The sequence below is a fragment of the Peromyscus eremicus genome, chromosome 1 (genome assembly GCF_949786415.1).
Source record: "Peromyscus eremicus chromosome 1, PerEre_H2_v1, whole genome shotgun sequence".
Taxonomy (NCBI): Eukaryota; Metazoa; Chordata; class Mammalia; order Rodentia; family Cricetidae; genus Peromyscus; species Peromyscus eremicus.
In genome coordinates this window covers 58,862,487-58,881,985 of record NC_081416.1, presented here as the reverse complement: position 1 = coordinate 58,881,985, position 19,499 = coordinate 58,862,487, and the positions used below count along the sequence as shown (strand labels likewise).

The 19,499-nt window shown below is 51.2% G+C and overlaps 1 protein-coding gene across 1 annotated transcript in view; it reads right to left on the bottom strand.

The window, feature by feature from the left end:
• Nucleotides 1–4,293: 4,293 nt before the first annotated feature.
• Nucleotides 4,294–19,499, bottom strand: part of Nadsyn1 (NAD synthetase 1) — a 30,023-nt gene continuing 14,817 nt past the window's right edge. The window contains exons 11-21 of the mRNA XM_059264090.1: nucleotides 19,332–19,456; nucleotides 18,784–18,832; nucleotides 18,262–18,364; nucleotides 16,335–16,503; nucleotides 14,796–14,931; nucleotides 13,919–14,025; nucleotides 9,806–9,937; nucleotides 8,409–8,478; nucleotides 7,803–7,931; nucleotides 6,571–6,747; nucleotides 4,294–4,758 (exon numbers count right to left, since the gene is read on the bottom strand). Of these exons, the coding sequence (XP_059120073.1) occupies nucleotides 4,660–4,758; nucleotides 6,571–6,747; nucleotides 7,803–7,931; nucleotides 8,409–8,478; nucleotides 9,806–9,937; nucleotides 13,919–14,025; nucleotides 14,796–14,931; nucleotides 16,335–16,503; nucleotides 18,262–18,364; nucleotides 18,784–18,832; nucleotides 19,332–19,456 (1,296 nt within the window). The 3' untranslated portion in view covers nucleotides 4,294–4,659. The remainder of the gene's footprint in view (nucleotides 4,759–6,570; nucleotides 6,748–7,802; nucleotides 7,932–8,408; nucleotides 8,479–9,805; nucleotides 9,938–13,918; nucleotides 14,026–14,795; nucleotides 14,932–16,334; nucleotides 16,504–18,261; nucleotides 18,365–18,783; nucleotides 18,833–19,331; nucleotides 19,457–19,499) is intronic.

The window sequence follows — 19,499 nt, the reverse complement described above, 5'->3', positions numbered from 1 at the left end:
CATAAGCTGTAAGGGAAAGAATAGAGTTAAAATGAGTTAGAAGGAAAACATGAAGAATGAGAGAATTAAGAGATCATCAAGAGAGCTTGAAGAAGGAGAACATCAAGAGAGACAGAAGGAACATTTCTGGAGAGAGATAAGAAAAGAAAATATAGAACACAGAAGAGTAAAGAAGGAAAACATCAAGAGACAGTGTGTCTTTTTCCCTATGCCCGAGATAAAAAAAAGTCCTAGTACGTGCCGAGTCTGTGGATTCGCTTTGAGCCCTGTGTTGCTGGGGGTTGAACCTGCAGGCAGCAAAATGATCTCAGTTTTTTTACATTTATTTCTTTGTTTTTTTGTGTGGGCAGGCTTGTGCCATGGTGTGCACCTGGAGATCAGGGGACAATTCTTGACAGTTAGTTCTCTTTTTCCACCATATGGAATCCAAATATGGAACTCAGGTGGCAATGTTTGATGGCAAGCACTTTTACCAGATTTTTTAAAATATAAAAATACAAAAATATTTTTTAAAAAATTACATGTAAGCCAGATGGTGGTGGCGCACACCTTTAATCCTGGCATCTGGGAGGCAAAGGCAAGTGGATCTCTGAGTTTGAGGCCAGCCTGGTCTACAGAATGAGTTCCAGGAAAGCCTGGGCTACACAGACAAACCCTGCCTTTAAAAACCAAAATAAATAAATAAATTACATGTATGCCTGTGTATTTGTGTTGAGTTGTACATGCACATGAGTGCAGCTGCCCACGGAGGCCTGAAGAGGGCGCTGGATTACATAGAGTTGGACTTGGCAGGTGACTGTGAGCTGCTTGACATAGGTAATAAGGAGCTGAATGTAGGTTCTCTGCAAGAGTAGTACATGCTCTTAATCACTGAACCAATTCTCCTGTCCCAAAATATTTTATTTTTAAATTGCTTGGCATGGTGATACACCTTTAATCCCAGACTTGAGAGGCAGAAACAGGTGGATCTTTGTGAGTTCGAGGTTAGCCTGGTCTACATACTGAGTTAGTTCCAGGTCAGCCAGAGCTACATAGTAAGACCCTGTCTCAAAAAAAAAGCTATTAATTATGTGCATACACATGTGTCTGTGTATGTAGTATAGGTACCCTTGAAGGCCAGAAGAGGATGTTGGATCTCCTGGAGTTACAGGTGGTTGTGAGCCACCTTACAAGGGGGCTGGGAACTGAACTGAGGTCTTCTGCAAGGCAGTATGCACTCTGAAACACTATGAACTGCTGAGCCTTCTCTCCAGCCCACAGGGCTTGGTTTTTAACTCTCAAATGTCCCAAGACACCTCTGTAGCCGAGCCTTGGGGCAACTCTATTCCCCATAGTGCTGGTCTTCTCCCTCCGTCCCTGGCCAGAGAAAACACTTTTGACAGTGTTCAATATGGATATCCACACTGGCTCCACTCCAGGTCTCCAGCTTTTCAATTTGTCTTTATGACAAGTGACCCTCTCCCTGCAGGACCCCACTGCACTCAGGCTGCTTCCCTGGGTATCATGAAGATAGCAGTTGGGTTTATCACTCACATGGCCCCATGTTTTACCTCACCTGGCCCAGCATGCATCACTGCCTAGACATCTAGATGCTGCTGGGAATAACCCCTGGCTCTAACCCTGTACCTCTGACCTTCCATCTCCTCCCCTAATGTCCTTTAAGAAGCATGTGAGACTCAAGGTGAGGGGTAGGATTCAGGCCCCTGGCTGGTGCACACATCAAACATCTGAAAAAGTATAAACAAATCAAAAAATTAGAGGAAAACCTAGCCTGCCATACAAGTCTCTGTAAAAGTCCACTCACTATAAATGGAAATCACCTGGCGGGAGTGGGGGGCGAACATGAGAAATGATCCATGGGCCTCAGAAGAGGTTGCAGGACCCCAAGCAGAGTGGACACAGCTGGACTGACTCAACCTTCTACATGGGATCCCATGTGCGGGTCCCCCCCCAAGACCTGCCACAAGAGGGCGCTGCTTCCACACAGCAGCTCAGGACAGCTCAGGGACTAGTGGCTGCAGGTGGCTGACAATGAATATCTGTCTGATGAAGGATCTAGAAGTGGGGCTGGGCCCCATGCCCAAGAGGAGCAGAGCACATGTCACACATACGGAGTCAAAGTGTCAGAGCACGACTCTCTTAGCCTCTGCACTGGAAGTCGGACTCCGAGTGGACAAAGCTGGGTGGAGTCTCACCCTCAGCTTCCCATCTCACTCCATATCCCTCCCCTAAAGACCTCCAAGCCTCACTTGCCGTCTCCTGCTTCCCCCAGAGGGACAGTGTCTAACTGTCCAGGCTGAGCATTTAAGTCTCCATCCTAGCAGGAAATCTATGCCATATTCCTGTCTGCCTCCTCCATCCTGGTTAGTGAGGTCTGCCTGAGAAATAAAGGCGAGGTCCTGAGTCTAGTAAAGGCCTCAGTTCCTCCCCAGCCTTCTCTTCTGTCCTCCATGTTCCCACAGCTGAGGACCCTAGTGACGAGTCCCCTCTGAAGGAAACTTCTCCCTGTCTGCAAGGAGAGTCTGTGACTCCCCAGGGTTCTTCCATCTGAGTAATCAGAGCACAGCTTCTGGCATGTAGGACTCAGGACACTGGCCACTAGTGATTAAAAAGTCACACTAGGGAGGTGCAGAGATGAATCAGCAATTAAGCATTTACTGTTCTTACAGAGGACCTGAGTTCAATTTCCAACACCCACATCAGGCTGCTCACAACTGCATGCAACCCTGGCTCCAGGAGCTCCTTCACCCTCTTCTGATCTCCATAGACACACACACACACACACACACACACACACACACACACACACACAACCAAAACCACACCCAACCCCTCCCCAAAACAAACCAAAAATATCCTCACAATCCTAAATTAAAAAAAAAAAAGTCACACTAAGGCCTCTGGGGTGCTTCCACTGCAGGTGATCGCTCTCAAGCCAGTCCTCCAGCCCTGTACCCCGCCCTCCTGGCTCTGGGGTACTTTCCTCTCCAACTGTGGAACCTGGAGAGAAGCCCATTAAAGTTGTCTCCACCAGCCTCCAAAAATCCAGCTGCTGTAATGGTGACAGTCCGTACTGACCTGTCACCTGATCACCCAGCGTGTGCCCATCAGGGACAGACAGGCAGATAACCCTGACTCTCCCAGGGGCCTCCGCTTGGCTTGTTCCCACCGCATGCAGCCTCCTTGAATTGCCGTCCATCTGTGACTCACTCTCGTGGGGACCTGCTGCCCACCTGCTGGTCCCTCTGCCTAGACCCAAGGCTGCCCTTTCATCTGTAGTGGCTGCCACAGCGTCCCAGCTTCTGGTGTGTTACCTTATCAATAGAGGCTCCAGCGCTGTCTACTGTTTTTCCAGTCTTGACTCCTCACGCCTCTTTGGAACGCCTTGTCAACGCTATGGGGTTACTCACTGTATGATGTGGTATGTGTATTCTGATAGCATTCGTCATTCAGATTAGAATGAAAGAGACTGTGTTTGCTTGGCCAGGCTATCGAGGAAAGCGGGACTATTTGGCACATTGTTGCCACTGAAAAGCTGTATCTTGTGAATTTGTTATTCAATGAATTCTGACATCGTGGAAAGACAAATGTGTTCATCTTTATGCTTCTGACATATCGAGCGGCCACTACTATACACTTGGACAGCCAGCCAGAGCACTGCCTGGCAGGAAGGAGGCAAGCCCACGAGCCAGGCAGAAGACACAGCTGCCCTTGGGCAGAGGTATACACACAGGGGAGGGGGTGCCCTGAAGGGCCCTCTAGTCAGAGAACCTGCTCCCAGACCATGCAGGTCCCCACAGGACAAGGTATGGAAGGCTGGCTCTCAGACTCCATATAAGCAAATGTGGCAGAACCATCCATGATCCCACTAGAACCCAGGACAGGGGGGCAGGTGTGGGGGGTAGGGGGAGGGCTTCTCATGTGTTTCCTGCTCTAGATGCCCCTCCTTGGTCAGAAGCCACGTCAGAGTTCCGCCTAGACAGGCCCATCCCCACATGGGGGCATCCTCTAACCCACGATGGCCATATCCACAGTGGAGAGCACTATGACTGAGCATGTCCGAGCACACTTGATGCTCAGTGCGTACGGTGCTTGTTACCTTCAGAGGACTGGAGTTCAGATCCCAAGTACCCACACCAGGTGGCTCACAACGGCCTGTAATTGCAGCTCCAGATTATCTGATGCCTTCTTTTGGCCTCTGTGGGCACCCATGCACACACACATAGACACATGTTTGTACACATAAATAAATCTTTTTATCTTTAGAATTTTACTCATTTTATTTTATGTGTATGACTTTTTCTGTTGGCATGCATGTCTGTGAACCACATTGGCTGCTCTCGGAGAGGACCCAGGTCAAATTCCCAGCTAGCACCCCACGGTGGCTCACAATCATTTGTAACTCGAATCCCAATGGACCTGATGCTCTTTCTGGCCTCTATGAGCATTAGGCATGCATGTGATATACAGACATACATGTAGGCAAGAGGCCATATACATATAAAATAAAATACATTTTTAAAAAGAGCATTTTTGTTTATTTCTTATGGCATTAAAATGAACATCTCTCTCTTCCTTGAAAGGTAAACAAAACCTGGCTCCAGGAGGGCAGTGGTGGGCGGGGCCTCTAGTCCTGATCACTGGTGATTTGAAATCATGCTAGGGATCCCCAGGGAGGAGATGCTTCCATACAGGTGACGGCTCTTCCAACATCCAGTCTTCTAGGCTCTGCTGTTTCTTCCTCTCGAGCTGTAGAACCTGGAGAGAAGCCCATTAGAACTGTCTCCATCACCCTTCAAAGAACCAGCTGCCAAAACTACCAGCCATGGAAGTTATGGGTCACCCAGTGATAGAGTGCAGAGGGTGCTGGGGAAAGGCTTGGCCCGGGAGTCCCTGGTGGCCACTGTGGATGGTGAGATTCTGGGTGATTCTATTTCTGCCCACCGTGAGGCCACACAGCTTCAAAATCCCTTGCTGATCTGTAGGAACTGCTGCCAAGTGGGTCTTGGTGGGAGGTAGAGTGTCCAAACCCTTGTCACCACTAAAGAAGCCAGAGCTTGGTGTTGGAGAGATAACTTAGTGGGTGAGAGCACTTGCTGCTCTTCCAGGGGACCTGAGTTTAGTTCCCCAGGCAGATGTCAAGTGGATCACAACTTTTCGTAACTCCAGCTCCAGGGGGTTCAATGTCTCTAGCCTCCACGGGTACTTTACTCACATAAACATATTCATACAGGTAGATTCATACATAGTTATGAAGAACAACAATAAATTAAACATCAGAGCTGATGTAGCTCCTACCCTCTCCCCTGGGTGGCTAGACTGTTCCATTCCTGTGACTCAGGGACAGCAGAACTCAGGAACAAAGCATGTGGGTATCAGCTACATAGCATGCAGGCTCTGTGTAGACAGTGAGAACATAGGACAATAGTATCCTGACCCACGTGTCAGCTTCCTAGTGGCCACCACCTGCTTCCCAGCGGCAACTCTACCTCCCATTGTCCCACTGACTTCCATTGAATCTTCTGAGTTACTGGGGGTGGGGTGGGGGTGGTTCCCAAAGTCAGCTGCATACAGAGTCACTTCCTTGCAAGGGGAAGCCCACAGGGTTTTCCAGTCCCACACCAGCTTTCTTTGGCCCCAGCATTACTACTGACCAAAGGGACCAGATGACTCTCAGGGGCAGGGTACCACCTGGCAGCATCCCTGCCTTCCTTCTGTATTTCAGAAGCTCTGACTCCAGCATCAGGATGACCCAGTTGGGCACCTAACGACGTGGAGGTAGCAAGTACGCCTTGCACCCTCCAAGTGCACGCTAGCTGCTCAGGGTCCTTGCATAGCCAAGGTTCCTGACAGTTCTTCTGGTCCCTTGGGTTCTGCAGCTCAGCAGAGCACTGTCCGTGGTTTGCCAGCTTTAATTGTTGTCCCTGTGCTGAGCAGCTGTCCCTCTCTTCAGCGGAGCAGAGCCTCACTGAGAAGGAGCTGTGACTAACTTGCCATCTGAGAGTGTCTCCACTGTGGTCTTCAGAAAAGGACAGAGGTGGGGGTAGGGGAGCTAAGTTTGCTTTAGTTGAAGATGAGGTGCCTTCAACCCCAGCACTCCAGGGGCAGAGGCGGGAGGGTCTCTGTGAGTTTGAGGCCAGCCTGGTCTACTCTGCAAGTTCTACAGGGCTACAGAGAGAACCTGTCTCAAAAATATATATAAAAAAATAAGCCTGTGCACACCTTTAATCCCAGCACTCAGGAGGCAGACAGATACAGGCCGATGTCTGTGAGTTCAAGGCTTTCCTGGTCTACATAGCAAGTTCCAGGACAGCTATGGCTGTTTATACAGAGAAACCTTGTCTTGAAAAACCAAACCAAATATATATGTGTGTGTGTGTGTGTGTGTGTGTGTGTGTGTGTGTGTGTGTAACATATTATATATAATATATATAATAAAACAGTCCCATTGCTGAAGCAAGGACAGTAGCATGCCATGCTATTTTCCATATGAAAAAGTTTTTCTTCTCAAGGGAAGCCCCTCGTATGTCCTCCCAGGCACGACACACCAAGCTCTCCGGTAGGGCTCACCTGGTTATCAATGCAGTGGAACTGCCAGGGCCACATCGTGTTGTACAGAAAGGGCCTCAGGTCAAACCTGTTGTCATCAGGACTGTAGCTTTCAGCATGATATGCTGGCGTGAGGGTTGTCATCTTGTGCCTGTTCATGGAGTACTTCGAGAAAAACCGCTTCACCTTCTCAGCTACCTGGTGGGCGAGAGACACGTGGGCTTCATGTCAGGAAGGCAGGAAAGACTCAAGGCTAAGAGGCCTGCTTTTGGGAGACATAAACGGCCATCAGGTGCCAGCACTGTCCCTGCCTTTTCCTGACAGCAACATGGAGACATAATAGCTTGGCTGACACTGGCTGAGCTGCAAAACTGTAGAGTCCTGGTTCTGACAGCCCAGTGCTGTGCTCCTGGAGGCCTCCAGGTGGGTCCATGGACCCAGTGATATTATAGAATATTAGTTTAAGGTGTATTACATTTGTTTATGCTGTGGAACATTTGTTTAATGATGCAAAGATGAGTTGCACTGTTTTATGTTGCATGTGTTTAACTCTGTGAAGCTGTGATACTTTGCCTGTCTAAAACACCTGATTGGTCTAATAAAGAGCTAAATGGCCAATAGCGAGATAGAAAAGAGAAATATGTGGGGCTGGTAGGCAGAGAGAATAAATAGAAGGAGAAGAACCTTAAAAAAGAGGATCAAGGAGCAAGAGAACAGGAGAGGAGGACGCTAGGGGCCAGCCACACAGCCACACAGCCACACAGCCAGCCTTGGAGTAAGAGTGAAAGTAAGATATACAGAAGTAAGAAAAGGAAAAAGCAAAGAGGCAAAAGTAGATGGGATAATTTAAGTTAAAGAAAGCTGGCTAGAAATAAGCCAAGCTAAGGTCGGGCATTTATAAATGATAATAAGCCTCTGGGTGTGATTAATTTGGGAGCTGGGTGGTGGGCCCCCAAAAAGAGCAAAAGAGTAAAAACAACCAGGTACACAGTAAGTCCTCTGGCCAGCGGAGTTTTGAGGCATTCTGAAGCCTCTGTACCACACCAGGACACTATCAGGCAGTGATAGTGCATGCCTTTAATACCACACCAGCACACCCGCATGGCTGGCCCATACTTGGCAAGTTAACTTTGGGCAGCCAGGAATCCCAAGCTGGTGAAGATGACAGCGTAAAATGTTACTGTGTATAAAATGAGTTTATCTGTTTGGGGTCACCCATAGGTGGTTCAGCCTGATGTCACACATGGCTTTACCTGTCTTGGCGTCCAGCTGTCCTTCCACATGTTGAGCAGTTTGCAGAACATGCTGTAGGGCCCTGCCTTGGCAACCTTCCGAAGCCTGCCGAAGACGGAGAGTTCTGAGTATGTCATCCCCATGTCTTCCTGTGGGGACAGAAGTGTGTTTAAAGAGCAGTGGGGTGCTGCTGGGAGGGGCCTCAGGGCCTCTTGCAGTTGGGGACTAAATGTCCAGGGAGATGAGGCTCAACAAGGGTTGGGAGTGGGTGCCCAGCTGGGGTTCTCAGAACTCACTGGGTGCCAGGAGATGTAGGTTTGGAAAAATGACCAAGACTCTGCCTGCATGGGAGGTGAATGACTCTACTCCAAGGCTGCTCTGAGGGAAGGAACCTGCTGTTTCCTAGCTCGTCATCCTCACTCTGCCTCTGACCCACCCTGTCATCCCCTTCCTCAGCCCTAACCACAATGAGAAAGTTAAGTCAGGGTGTCTGAGGTCAGCGATTCCATTGGCCCGAGTGAACCAGGGTCCCGTGGCAGAAAGGTTTCCTTTGGGCAGAAGGAGGCTGTGAAGGGACCCAGTGAGAAGGGGAGACACATCCACCATGACAAAGCCACCATCGTTACCTCATCTGTCTGAGACACCTGCCCGTTGGCTAAGGGCTCCAGCTCTGCAGTGGCCGGTGCTGACAGGATGCTGCAGTTAAGACACACTGAGTCAGTCACTAGGGCTGCTGATGTGCTCGTGAGCTCTGGCAGGACGTCCCTAGACAGACTGCAGTCGGGCTGGCCATGACTGGCAGGGTCATGCCTGGGCTCATGATCCTGAGGCTTCAGGACCCAAAGGACAGTGGATCCAAATGGGTAAGGAGGTGAAGAGCGCAGGGCAGGGGCCCTCCACTGCAGGAATATTAGTAGCTGTGGTCAGGAGACTGGACCGAGAGGGTAAGGTGGGGTAGCTCGATATACCGCAGGCCACTTGGGAGGACCCCCAGCCTGTGCCTATGAGCTGCCAGGAACTCTTTGTGACAACCAAAGGGACCTCTACATATTGTCAGAGGTGCCCTGTGGACATGACTGATTGCAAGGACAGCAAGGACACAGGTTTCCTTGTGGTGGTATTGTGTTCCCCAAAATGGGCTAGCTCAGTTGGTAGAGCATGAGACTCTTAATCTCAGGGTCATGGGTTCGTGCCCCACGTTGGGTGCCAGATGTAGCATGAATCTTAAAAGTTCTCATTAATAAAATCAAATCTGAGGCCAGTTATTGGGGTGAACACTGGAAGATCAGAGAGACAGAATAAGCCACAGCTAACCTCACCTGGCCAACTTCTCAGCTGATCTTGTTTCCTCAGACTGGAAGCCTCTGTGTCCTCATATCCGAATGGCTCTCAGCTGAACTGCTGCTCGAAAGCCTGAAAGCTTAACCAGCCAAAATGCTTAACGAGGCCAAATGCTGCTAGTCTCTGGTCTTCACGCCTTATATATCTTTCTGTTTTGCCATCACTCCCTGGGATTAAAGGCTCACTTCTTGTTAAAGGTTAAAGGCATGTGTCACCATGCTTGGCTGTATCCCTGTGGCCTTGAACTCACAGAGATCCAGACAAATTTCTGCCTCTGGAATGCTAGGATTAAAGGTGTGAGTGCCACCATTTTCTAGCCTTTGTATCTAGTAGCTGTTCTGTCTCTGACCCCAGATAAGTTTATTAGGGTACACAATATTTTGGGGAACACAATACCACCACATTTCCTGGCACCAGTAATAATGCTGTAGTGTCCCGATAGGCTGTGGGTGTCTTCAGCAGGTGCCACCACCAGTCCCTCTGCCCTGAGATGGCAGCAGGAGAAAAGCCAGTCTAGGAGGAATTGTCACTTAAGACACTTAAAACTATGGGTGCAGGAACAGGAGTGGGTGGGGTTATGACTTCATGCTCCCAGCTGGAGGGTGGGGCATAGGAAGCTAAGGAGGATGGCCGAGTGGGGCAAGGGTGGCCTTGGTGGCCCAGGAGCCACAGGAGCACTCACATCTGCAGAGCAGGAAGCTGGAAACGCTCGGCGCAGAACTGGACAAAAGCTCTCAGGTCTGTCTTGCTGATGCCGCCTATGGGGTTGATGTCCGCACTGGAGCAGTCATACTTGGTCAAGTAGCCGAGGAGACTGCCAGGGAGAAAGGATAGTGTCCTCATGGTTTCTGGGGTCTTGCTGGCTATGGGGTCCACCAGTGCTGGCCAAGGGCTCCCTTCTTCCAGGGGCCCAGAAGTCAGAAGCCCAGCATAACCCAGGCCCTGGAGGAGGCCAGCAGGTTGACATTGGGCACACTGTGTAGACATCTCTCTTGGCTCAGAATGCTTGGGTACCGCCATCTGCTGACTGGGAACAGCTTGTCTAGAAGGCCAGAGACTGCTGGGTGGAGCTGAGGGACAGAGGCCTCAGAAGGGGAGACAGGACCTTGACAAGTGCACACTCAGCCTGATATAAAGCTCTGATCTGGAGCTCTGACTCTGTGACCTCACATAGTAAAAAGGGCCCTGAAGATGTATTGAGGACTCCAGACAGAGATGGACCAGGATTACAGGGTGGGTTTGAGAAACAGCTCCAGGTCTCCTCAAAGGGAACAAGAATTAGAGTCATGGCCAAAGGGGCCATCAAGATGCTGAAGGTGTGAGGATACAGGGAGGGTTGGGTTGGTGGTGGGTGTAGGGCGAGCCTCCAGAGGCCTGGGGGAGGACCAACGACCCCAGCACTTTGACAGCCTGGAGCAGCTGCCCTGCAGTGACCTACCGTGAGAACAAACAACTCAGAGCTCACACACCTCCTAAACCCGCCCACTTGCCATAGCTCTGCCACAGGCCACTGTGTTCCCTGGTGACACCACCCACTCCTGGCCACACAGGAGTTTCTGCTGACCCAGTGGCTCCAAGCTAAACTGGCACATAGTGTCTTCAGGTAGAACAGAGGGATGGTGAAACGGCAGTGGAACTCAGATTGACACCAGCAGAGACATGGCCCCGGAGAGGTGCTCACAACACATCCTGCTCTCCTTCTGCTTCCATGGGACAGACCACTCTCCATGGCCTCGTGGACCCTGGCAGGACTCTGGCCTTCCTTCCTCTACCTCCTGCTAGCTGACATCAACCGTCAGCCATGGTTGCCTCAAGTGTGCTCCTCCATTGTTCTGGCCTTACTTTGATCTTCTGTTAGCAAGAACACTCCCCACCCCAACGCACCCTCACTCACCTGTGTGTCACCCGCAGGCCTGGGACAACAGCCCTCCTTCAGAAGGCATCCACCAAGTAGCTTGCCTAATGTCGGGAACCCAGGCTTGTAGGGCTCCCCTGTCCCTCCTTAACAGAGGTCCCTCGGCCTAAGCTATGTGTACAAATGAGATGATTGGTGCTGAAGTCCTGCATTCCTCCTGGGAGGTGGGGTTTCCGGCAGGTATCAACAGAAGGTGCCTGCCAGCCTGGGGTTACCTGTACCCCAAATACTGAATGACCAGCTGCCCAGGAGGTGGCTCTTTACACCAGCTGTCAGCAGGATGTGGAACTGGATGTATCCCTTGTACCATCATTGGGAGCAGGCTTGGCAAACTGTGCCAGGGTGCTCTTCCTTACCCAACCTCACTGCCAATCTGTGTACAACTCTACACCAAGTCCCAAGTCCTCCCGGCCAGTCATCAAAAACTCTCATGTAACTCACTGGGCCTAAGATGCCACAGGCCCCCACCTATCGTCCTTACGGCTGTGTCTCATCATCTCTCCCAAGCTCTTCACTCACTGCTTCTCGTGGCACCAGCTGCTTTACCCAGCACTTCCCAACTGCATGAGCAGCAGCAGCTAGGTGCTGCGGCAGAGGGATGGCAATCCCATTGTGCTCCTGTCATCCTCTCAACCCCACCCCCACTGGTGATTCCTCTCCCTCCTTCACCAAGGAGAAAAAGAACAGCCCAGGCACAAGGGGATGGCTCTGTGGGTAAAGCATTTCCTCCACAAGGACGAGTGTTGTGGGATATTTGTACACTGTGTGAAGACACACTGCTGTGATTGGTTTAATAAAGAGCTCAGTAGCCAATAGCTAGGCAGGAGGTATAGGCAGGACTTCAGGGCAGAGAGAGGAAGCAGGAGGAGATAATCCAGGCAACAGGGAGATGCCAAGGAGACATGGAGGGAGTTGGACATACTGAATTAAAGAAAGATAAAAAGCCACATGGTAAAACGAAGATGAGTAGAAGCAGGTTAATTTAAGTTATAAGAGATAGTGGGACAAGCCTAAGCTAAGGGCCAAGCTTTCATAATTAATAAGAAGTCTCATGTTATCATTTAGGAGCTGGCTGGCAGGACAGAAAAGACTCGTTATGGACAAGAGTCTGAGTTCAGATCCCAGCACCCACATAAATCTGGACACAGCAGTACCATCTGTGATCCTGGCACTCCTATGGAGAGATGGAGACAGAATCCCAGAACCTTGCAGGACAGCTAGCCTGGAGTCTACAGTAGTGAACAATGACAGCCTGCTTCAGACAAGGTAAAAGACAGCACTGACACTGAAGTTGTCCTCTGACCTCCACACACATGCCATGGCACATGCTGGCTGCACCCATGTGCACACACATGCACAAATAAAAATAAAAAACCCTGCTATCTATGGCGACACAATCCTATAATCCTAGTCTCAGACGGGAGAGGCAGGATTGCTTCCAGTCTTAGGGCAGCCTGGGTTACATAGTAAGTTTGAAGTTACCCTGTGTTTCATAGTAAGGAGCTGTCTCAAAATCAAACCAAATGAAACTACGGAATAGGGGGTGTATGTATATGTGGGTGTACATGTGGGTAGTTGGGTAGATGGATAAGTGGGTGGATGTACATATGTATGGGTGGGTGGATGGATGGGTGGTAGTGTATGTATGTATGTATGTTGGGTGGATGAATGGATGGGTGGGGGTGAATATATGTATGTTTGGGTGGGTGGATGGATGGATGGGTGGTAGTATATGTATGTATGTTGGGTGGATGAATGGATGGGTGGGGGTGAATATATGTATGTTTGGGTGGGTGGATGGATGGATGGGTGGTAGTATATGTATGTATGTTGGGTGGATGAATGGATGGGTGAGGGTGAATGTATGTATGTTTGGGTGGGTGGATGGATAGATAGATGGTTGGGGGGTGTACATATGTACAGTTGGGTAGGTGGATGGATGGATGGATGGATGAATATATTGGTGGATATACAGATGTGTGGGTGGGGTAAAGATGTGTGGGTGGATGGATAGGTGGGTGGATGTATGTATGGGTGGGTGAATGGATGGATGGATTGGCAAGTGGATGGGTAGATGGTTGGGTGGTCAGAGTAATGGATAGACAGATGGGTGACTCAACTTATACACAGACTGGTGAAATGACAACTGATGAATACATGATGTTTTTAAATTCCTCAGCTAATGAGGAGCACGTGAGAAAAGTTAGGAGGTAAAGTCGCTCACCTAAGGGAAGCAGGGAAACCGAGCCTGGGAAGGGGATCTACCAGTCTCCACTACTAGGTCTTAGGTCGGGTGGATTTTACCTGGAAACAAGGGGGCTACTGGATGTTTGGTTTTTGTTTTTGTTGTTTTTAAGATTTATTTATTATTATGGACACAGTGTTCTGCGGGCATATATGCCTACACACCAGAAGAGGGCACCAGATCTCGTTATAGATGGTTATGAGCCACCATGTGTTTGCTGGGAATTGAACTCGGAACCTCTGGAAGAGCAGCCAGTACTCTTAACCTCTGAGCCATCTCTCTAGCCCCTACTGGATGTTTTTTAAGCAAGAGAAAAAGGCATTTGTCTTCAATTCACACAGAAAAGCAGCTGTCTTGTTTGGAGTGGAAAACTGTTTGCAATTAAATGACCTATGATGCATGGGACAGGAAAGGAGGAGGTGATGGGAGCCTGTGGGGCTGACAGGAGAGGAGGCAAGTCACAAATGGAAGCAGCCTGCGCTGGATGAGAATGGGTTGGGCTCGGAGCAGATAGAGGTTTCTTGGTCTGCAGCCTCTGGATATCCAGATATTACAGGGAGACTGTGTCTTGAAAGGACCAAACTTCCACCAGAGACTTAGGGTGTCATCAAGGCAAGTTCCCCAGCCACACCCACCTCTCATCCACATTGGCAGATCCAAGCACAAGAAGGCCCCCTCGAGCACCCCGGGACCAGAGGCTCAGCTGAGCAAACAGGTAGGCGAGGACCATCCTTATCCGAGCCTGGATGAGGGAAGAAGGCAGTTACCCTGTGTCAGGATCCAGGAAGCAGCTGGACTGTGATGCAATCCTAGCGCGGGAGCAACCAAGTCAGAACACAACACAGGATGAATCAATCTGTCCTGCGTTGGGGGCGGGGGCGGTAGTGGTGGGGAGCCTCCCACACTCCTCCTGCACAAGTCCACAGCAGGGTCATAGCACAGCAGGGTCATAGCACAGCAGGGTCACAGCACAGCAGGGTCATAGCACAGCAAGGTCACAGCACAGCAGGGTCACAGCAGGAGCCAGGCTCTGAGGAGTGGTAGCCAGGAAGATGCTCAGCAGTGCCCTCCACACTATTTACCATTTGAGAGGTGGCCATGCACACATAGGACAAACAGAGATGGCCATTACCCAACAGGCAAGCCCTGGGACCTTTCCTCTCCCTGTTGACACACGGCATGTAGGCTAATCAAGGTAGCCCAGGGGTGGGGCAGGGCCAGCCAGGCCAGGGCTGGATGAAATGCTCAGGTAGGTCCCCACATACACCTGTGTGTGGTCATGCTCCAGCGCACAGCCTCACCAAGACTCAGGTGGGCACACACTCGGCACACACTTTCCCATGCACTCACACTCACAGACCTGCAACCAAAGCATGGCTGTGTGGCCAGGGTCTCTAGTGAGGCTTACAGGCGGTTAACCCAGCACTGCCCATCACATCCCCAGGCTCCCTGTCTCTTACTGACTTCCCCTCCACACCTTTGTGAGGATCAGGGACAGGCTCAAACACCTACCTGCACATTCTGCAAGGCCAGGTTCTCCCTGCTGCTCCCTCCATGTGCTGAAAACCGAGGGAACTTCCGGGTCACTAGGCTGAAAATGCCCAAGACGGCCTTCACGGCAGAGTCAATGCTCAGACTGATGTGGTAGCTGGAAGGGCAGGGGTGAGAGCGGTCAGCACAGGTGTGCTAAGACATGCTCTTAACTACCTTTGAAAAACATTTCTTTGGCCTGGGTATAGTGGTGTACGCCTAAAATCGCAGCACTTGGGAGACAAAGGCAGATGGATTTCTATGAGCTCCAGGTCAGCCAGAGCTACAGAGTGAGACCTATCTCAGAAAGAAAAAAAAAAAAAAATTCACTTGGGTCTGGAAAGATGGCTCAGCAACCTCACGGCGGCTCACAACCACCTGTAACTCCAGTGCCAGAGGATTCGACGCACTCTTCTGGCACTCATGTGCACATGCCCACACTACATAAATAATTAAAAATAAAACTTTTCTTATCACATGTATGGGGGCGGGGCACATATTCCATGGCAGGTGTGTGGCTACCAGAGAATAACTTCTCTCCTTCCAGCATGTGGGTGCAAGGGGCTGAATTCAGGTCATCAGACTTGGCGGCAAACACCTTTACCTACTGAGTCCTCTTGCTGGCCCTCAATTATCATCCCAGAGCATGTGACTCAACTGTGGTCGGCCCAGTCATGACACTCTCCATCTAGTTCCAGAACTCACCATGCCAGAAAGAAATCCTGCCTAGCAACCATCACTCCCTGCTCCCATCCGCCCCAGCTTGACAATCGCCAGTCCACTGTCTGGACTGATAAATCTACTATGGATATGTCGGGCTGGGCAACTCACAGCAACAGAGTTGTGCACGTCATGACCTTTGATACCTGGCATTTGTCACTCAGCATGACAATTCCAAGGGTCATGTATGCTTCGGAGGTACTCCACACGTTTTCACATCGGATTAGTACTCCAGTGTGGACAGATGACATTTTGTTTAGCTATTCATCAGCCAATGGACGTTTGGGCGGCCATTTCCTCCTCTCACTACTGTGACAAAGCTGACAACCAGGAGCGTCCTGTAGAGGTAACTGTTTGGGCCTGTAACTCCTTTGGGCATAAGCCCAGGTACGGAACTGCTGGTAGGGAGGCTTTTGGCTGTACCCAGCAATGTGACAGGCAGTTTCTTGGTTTTCTGAAGAACCAGAATAAAAGAATATTCTAGATGAGGTAGAGTCACACCTCCTGGAAAAGTCTCCTTGATCCTCCCCACACAGCCTGTGAGCTGCATCCAAAGACTGCTGGACCAGCTCTATGGTAACAAGCTGACAGGAATAGGTGACCTGCAACTGCACCCAGGGGCAGGGCTGGGTGACGGATGTTTATGTGTGTACACGTGAACTGTACAGTCTGGGCTCAAACCCACAGCAGCATTTCACTCAGCTGCCAGGTGCACACAAAGACACTGCAGCCACAGGCTTGTCACCAGCTCTGACCTTTGCCACGGTGGCAGCCTGAGCTCGGCACAGGATGGACTCCTACCTTCCAATCTGCTGAGCCAGTTCTGTGGCCCTGCTGTGGGTCTCCTCGGAGGAGTTCTCACTGGCCATGTAGCAAGTGGTGAGCAGGCGTCCGCAGAGCTCCTGGGGATCTTGTGGGGTGTAGCTGTTCTCGTCCACCAGGCTTTGGATGTCTCTCAGCACTTGTTGATCTGGAACCACCATGGCAGGATGAGAACCACTGTCTGTGCACAAAGTCCTGGCCTCCCTCCCAAGTGCCCATGCAGCCAGCCCACATCTTCCAAGTGTCAGCCTCCGCCCACCTCCCTGGGGCCCACGTAGGTACCAGGTACCCCTGGTCTGATCTTGAGCTCCCACACACTAGCCCCAGTCCATCCCTGGAGCCTACCTAGTTATCCCCCAGTCTGTTCAGTTCCCACAGTCCATCTCCCATGTTCCCTTGCATCTAACTCCCATTGATCACCCCAGAGACCACCAATCTAGCCTGGTCCATTGCCCAGAGTCCTAAAAAAAAAAAAAAATGAGCAATTCCCTCACTGAGGTGCTTGCACACTGGTCCATTTGCTCACAGGGCTAGCTGTGCTAACACACCGATCTGTGCGTTAACACACACTAGACCAACCTATGGTCTGTGCTGGGCTAACTCTCTGCCCCTGCACGGCACTAACCCACTGCTCTGTGCTGTACTAACCCACTGCTCTGTGCTGTACTAATCCAATCCACAGCTCTGCACTGCACTAACCCACTGCTCTGTGCTGTACTAACCCAATCCACGGTTCTGCACTGCACTAACCCACTGCTCTGCACTGCACTAACCCACTGCTCTGAGCTGTACTAACCCAATCCACGGTTCTGCATTGCACTAACCCACTGCTCTGAGCTGTACTAACCCAATCCACGGTTCTGCACTGCACTAACCCACTGCTCCGTGCTATACTAACCCAATCCACTGCTCTGCACTGCACTAACCCACTGCTCTGTGCTGTACTAACCCAATCCACGGCTTTGCACTGCACTAACCCACTGCTCCATGCTATACTAACCCAATCCACGGTTCTGCACTGCACTAACCCACTGCTCTGCACTGCACTAACCCACTGCTCTGTGCTGTACTAACCCAATCCACGGTTCTGCATTGCACTAACCCACTGCTCTGAGCTGTACTAACCCAATCCACGGTTCTGCACTGCACTAACCCACTGCTCCGTGCTATACCAACCCAATCCACTGCTCTGCACTGCACTAACCCACTGCTCTGTGCTGTACTAACCCAATCCACGGCTTTGCACTGCACTAACCCACTGCTCCATGCTATACTAACCCAATCCATGGCTCTGCACTGCACTAACCCACTGCTCTGCACTGCACTAACCCACTGCTCTGTGCTGTACTAACCCAATCCACGGCTCTGCACTGCACTAACCCACTGTTCTGCATTAACTGAGGTCTGTGTTGGACTAGCCTGTGTTCTGCCCTGGGCTAACCCTCTGCTCTGTGCTAACCCACTGTTCTGCATTAACTGAGGTCTGTGTTGGGCTAGCCTGTGGTCTGTCCTGGGCTAACCCTCTGCTCTTGCACTGCAAGGCTATTCTTAGTGCCACTGCACCCATGGTGAGATACGGACTTTGACCTAGGTTGCCAGACCCCAAAGCCTATGTGTGTCGTGTGTGTGTGTGTGTGTGTGTGTGTGTGTGTGTGTGTGTGTGTCCCCAACCCCCAGGGCTGCACTGCTGACAGACAGTGGCAGGCAGACAAGGCCACATCTGCTAACTGCCCAGGAAAGGTTGTTACCGGCCTGAGTTCTGGGACTTGAACAGGACAGACAACATCTATCCCAGCCATGAAGCCTTCCTCACCCACAGTACCCATGACCTGGGTTTGTCCCTCGCTCCCTGACTGGTTCCCAACCTGAACTCTCTCCTCAGATCAATGGACATCATGTCACCTACTTCCGCTCTGCACAGCCTCGCAGACCAGGCAGCACATGGAGTAGACGACGCAGGCGCTGGCCGCACTATCCACACCGCCACTCAGGGGCAGGAAAAACCCAGCCTGGAAGGGGCCGACCAAGTACAGCGTGAACCGAGCTGCGGATAGGCTGTGCCCCACCCAATCTCCAGCCTAGCACCACCCTGTGAGCCCCAGACTCCTACAGGAGCACAGGGCTCAGCATCATCCCCGGGGTGGACAAACGACCCACTGGTATGACAGGTTTTCCTAAAGGGCAGGAGATGCCACTCTGGGTCCCAGGCTGTCTTTCTGACCCTAGAAGTGCACACGTTGGGAGACGTGGGAGTTCCTCTGCCTTTCAACAGCTCCACAGACCACCACATAGCTTCAAAGTGGGCTTCAGCCATCGGGCCTCTGGCCAGTTCAGATACACACCCCCAAAGAAAAACATCACTAACCCGCCCTAGACTCACACACCAACCAGGAGAGCCCCTGGGGTGGGTAGGAACTAGACACCCTACCTGTTTGCTCCGTCGAAGGAAGTCCCAGAGCCAGCAGGCAGGTCCGAGGCTGCAGGAGATAAGAGTGTTGAGTCTGGAGGCACAAGCCTGGCTCATTGCACCTGTACAGTGGTCCTGCATGGGGCCCCCAAAGGCAGCGCAGAGACACAGCCCTGAGCCTGGGCTCCTGCTGGGCCATCTGCTATCATAAGCACTTCAGGTCAATCTGGGCATTTTGGTTCTAACAAGTCTGGGGGAAACCCCAGAGATATCCCACATGAAATGGGCACACTGAGGCCTGGCTTAAGGACACAGTACAGGGAGACCACCCTAGGCAAAACCTCATCAGCCACAGTGAAGCTTTTTTTGGACAGGGTCTCACTATGTAGCTCTAGCTGTCTTAGAGCTCATTATGTAGCAGCCACTGCATCTTAACTCCAGTGAAGCATAGGGTCCACCCTAGGCAGATTTTTGGGAATCCTTGCAGCCCTCACACCTGGCAAACGTTGGCAGCCACTGGGACGGTGGTGGCCACAAAGCAACAGGATCCAGACCCAGGAGGCACCTACCTTATCTCCTCCTCAGGACTGTGGTATGTCCACTCCACAGGTTCTGACACCAGTTCCAACACGTCTTCACTGTCTGAGAGGGCAAAATCCACATTCACCCGGGGGTATGGGCTCACCCTGCTTGCCTGTTGGGGGAGGACACGAGGACACAGTGACAGCTGCAGTTTG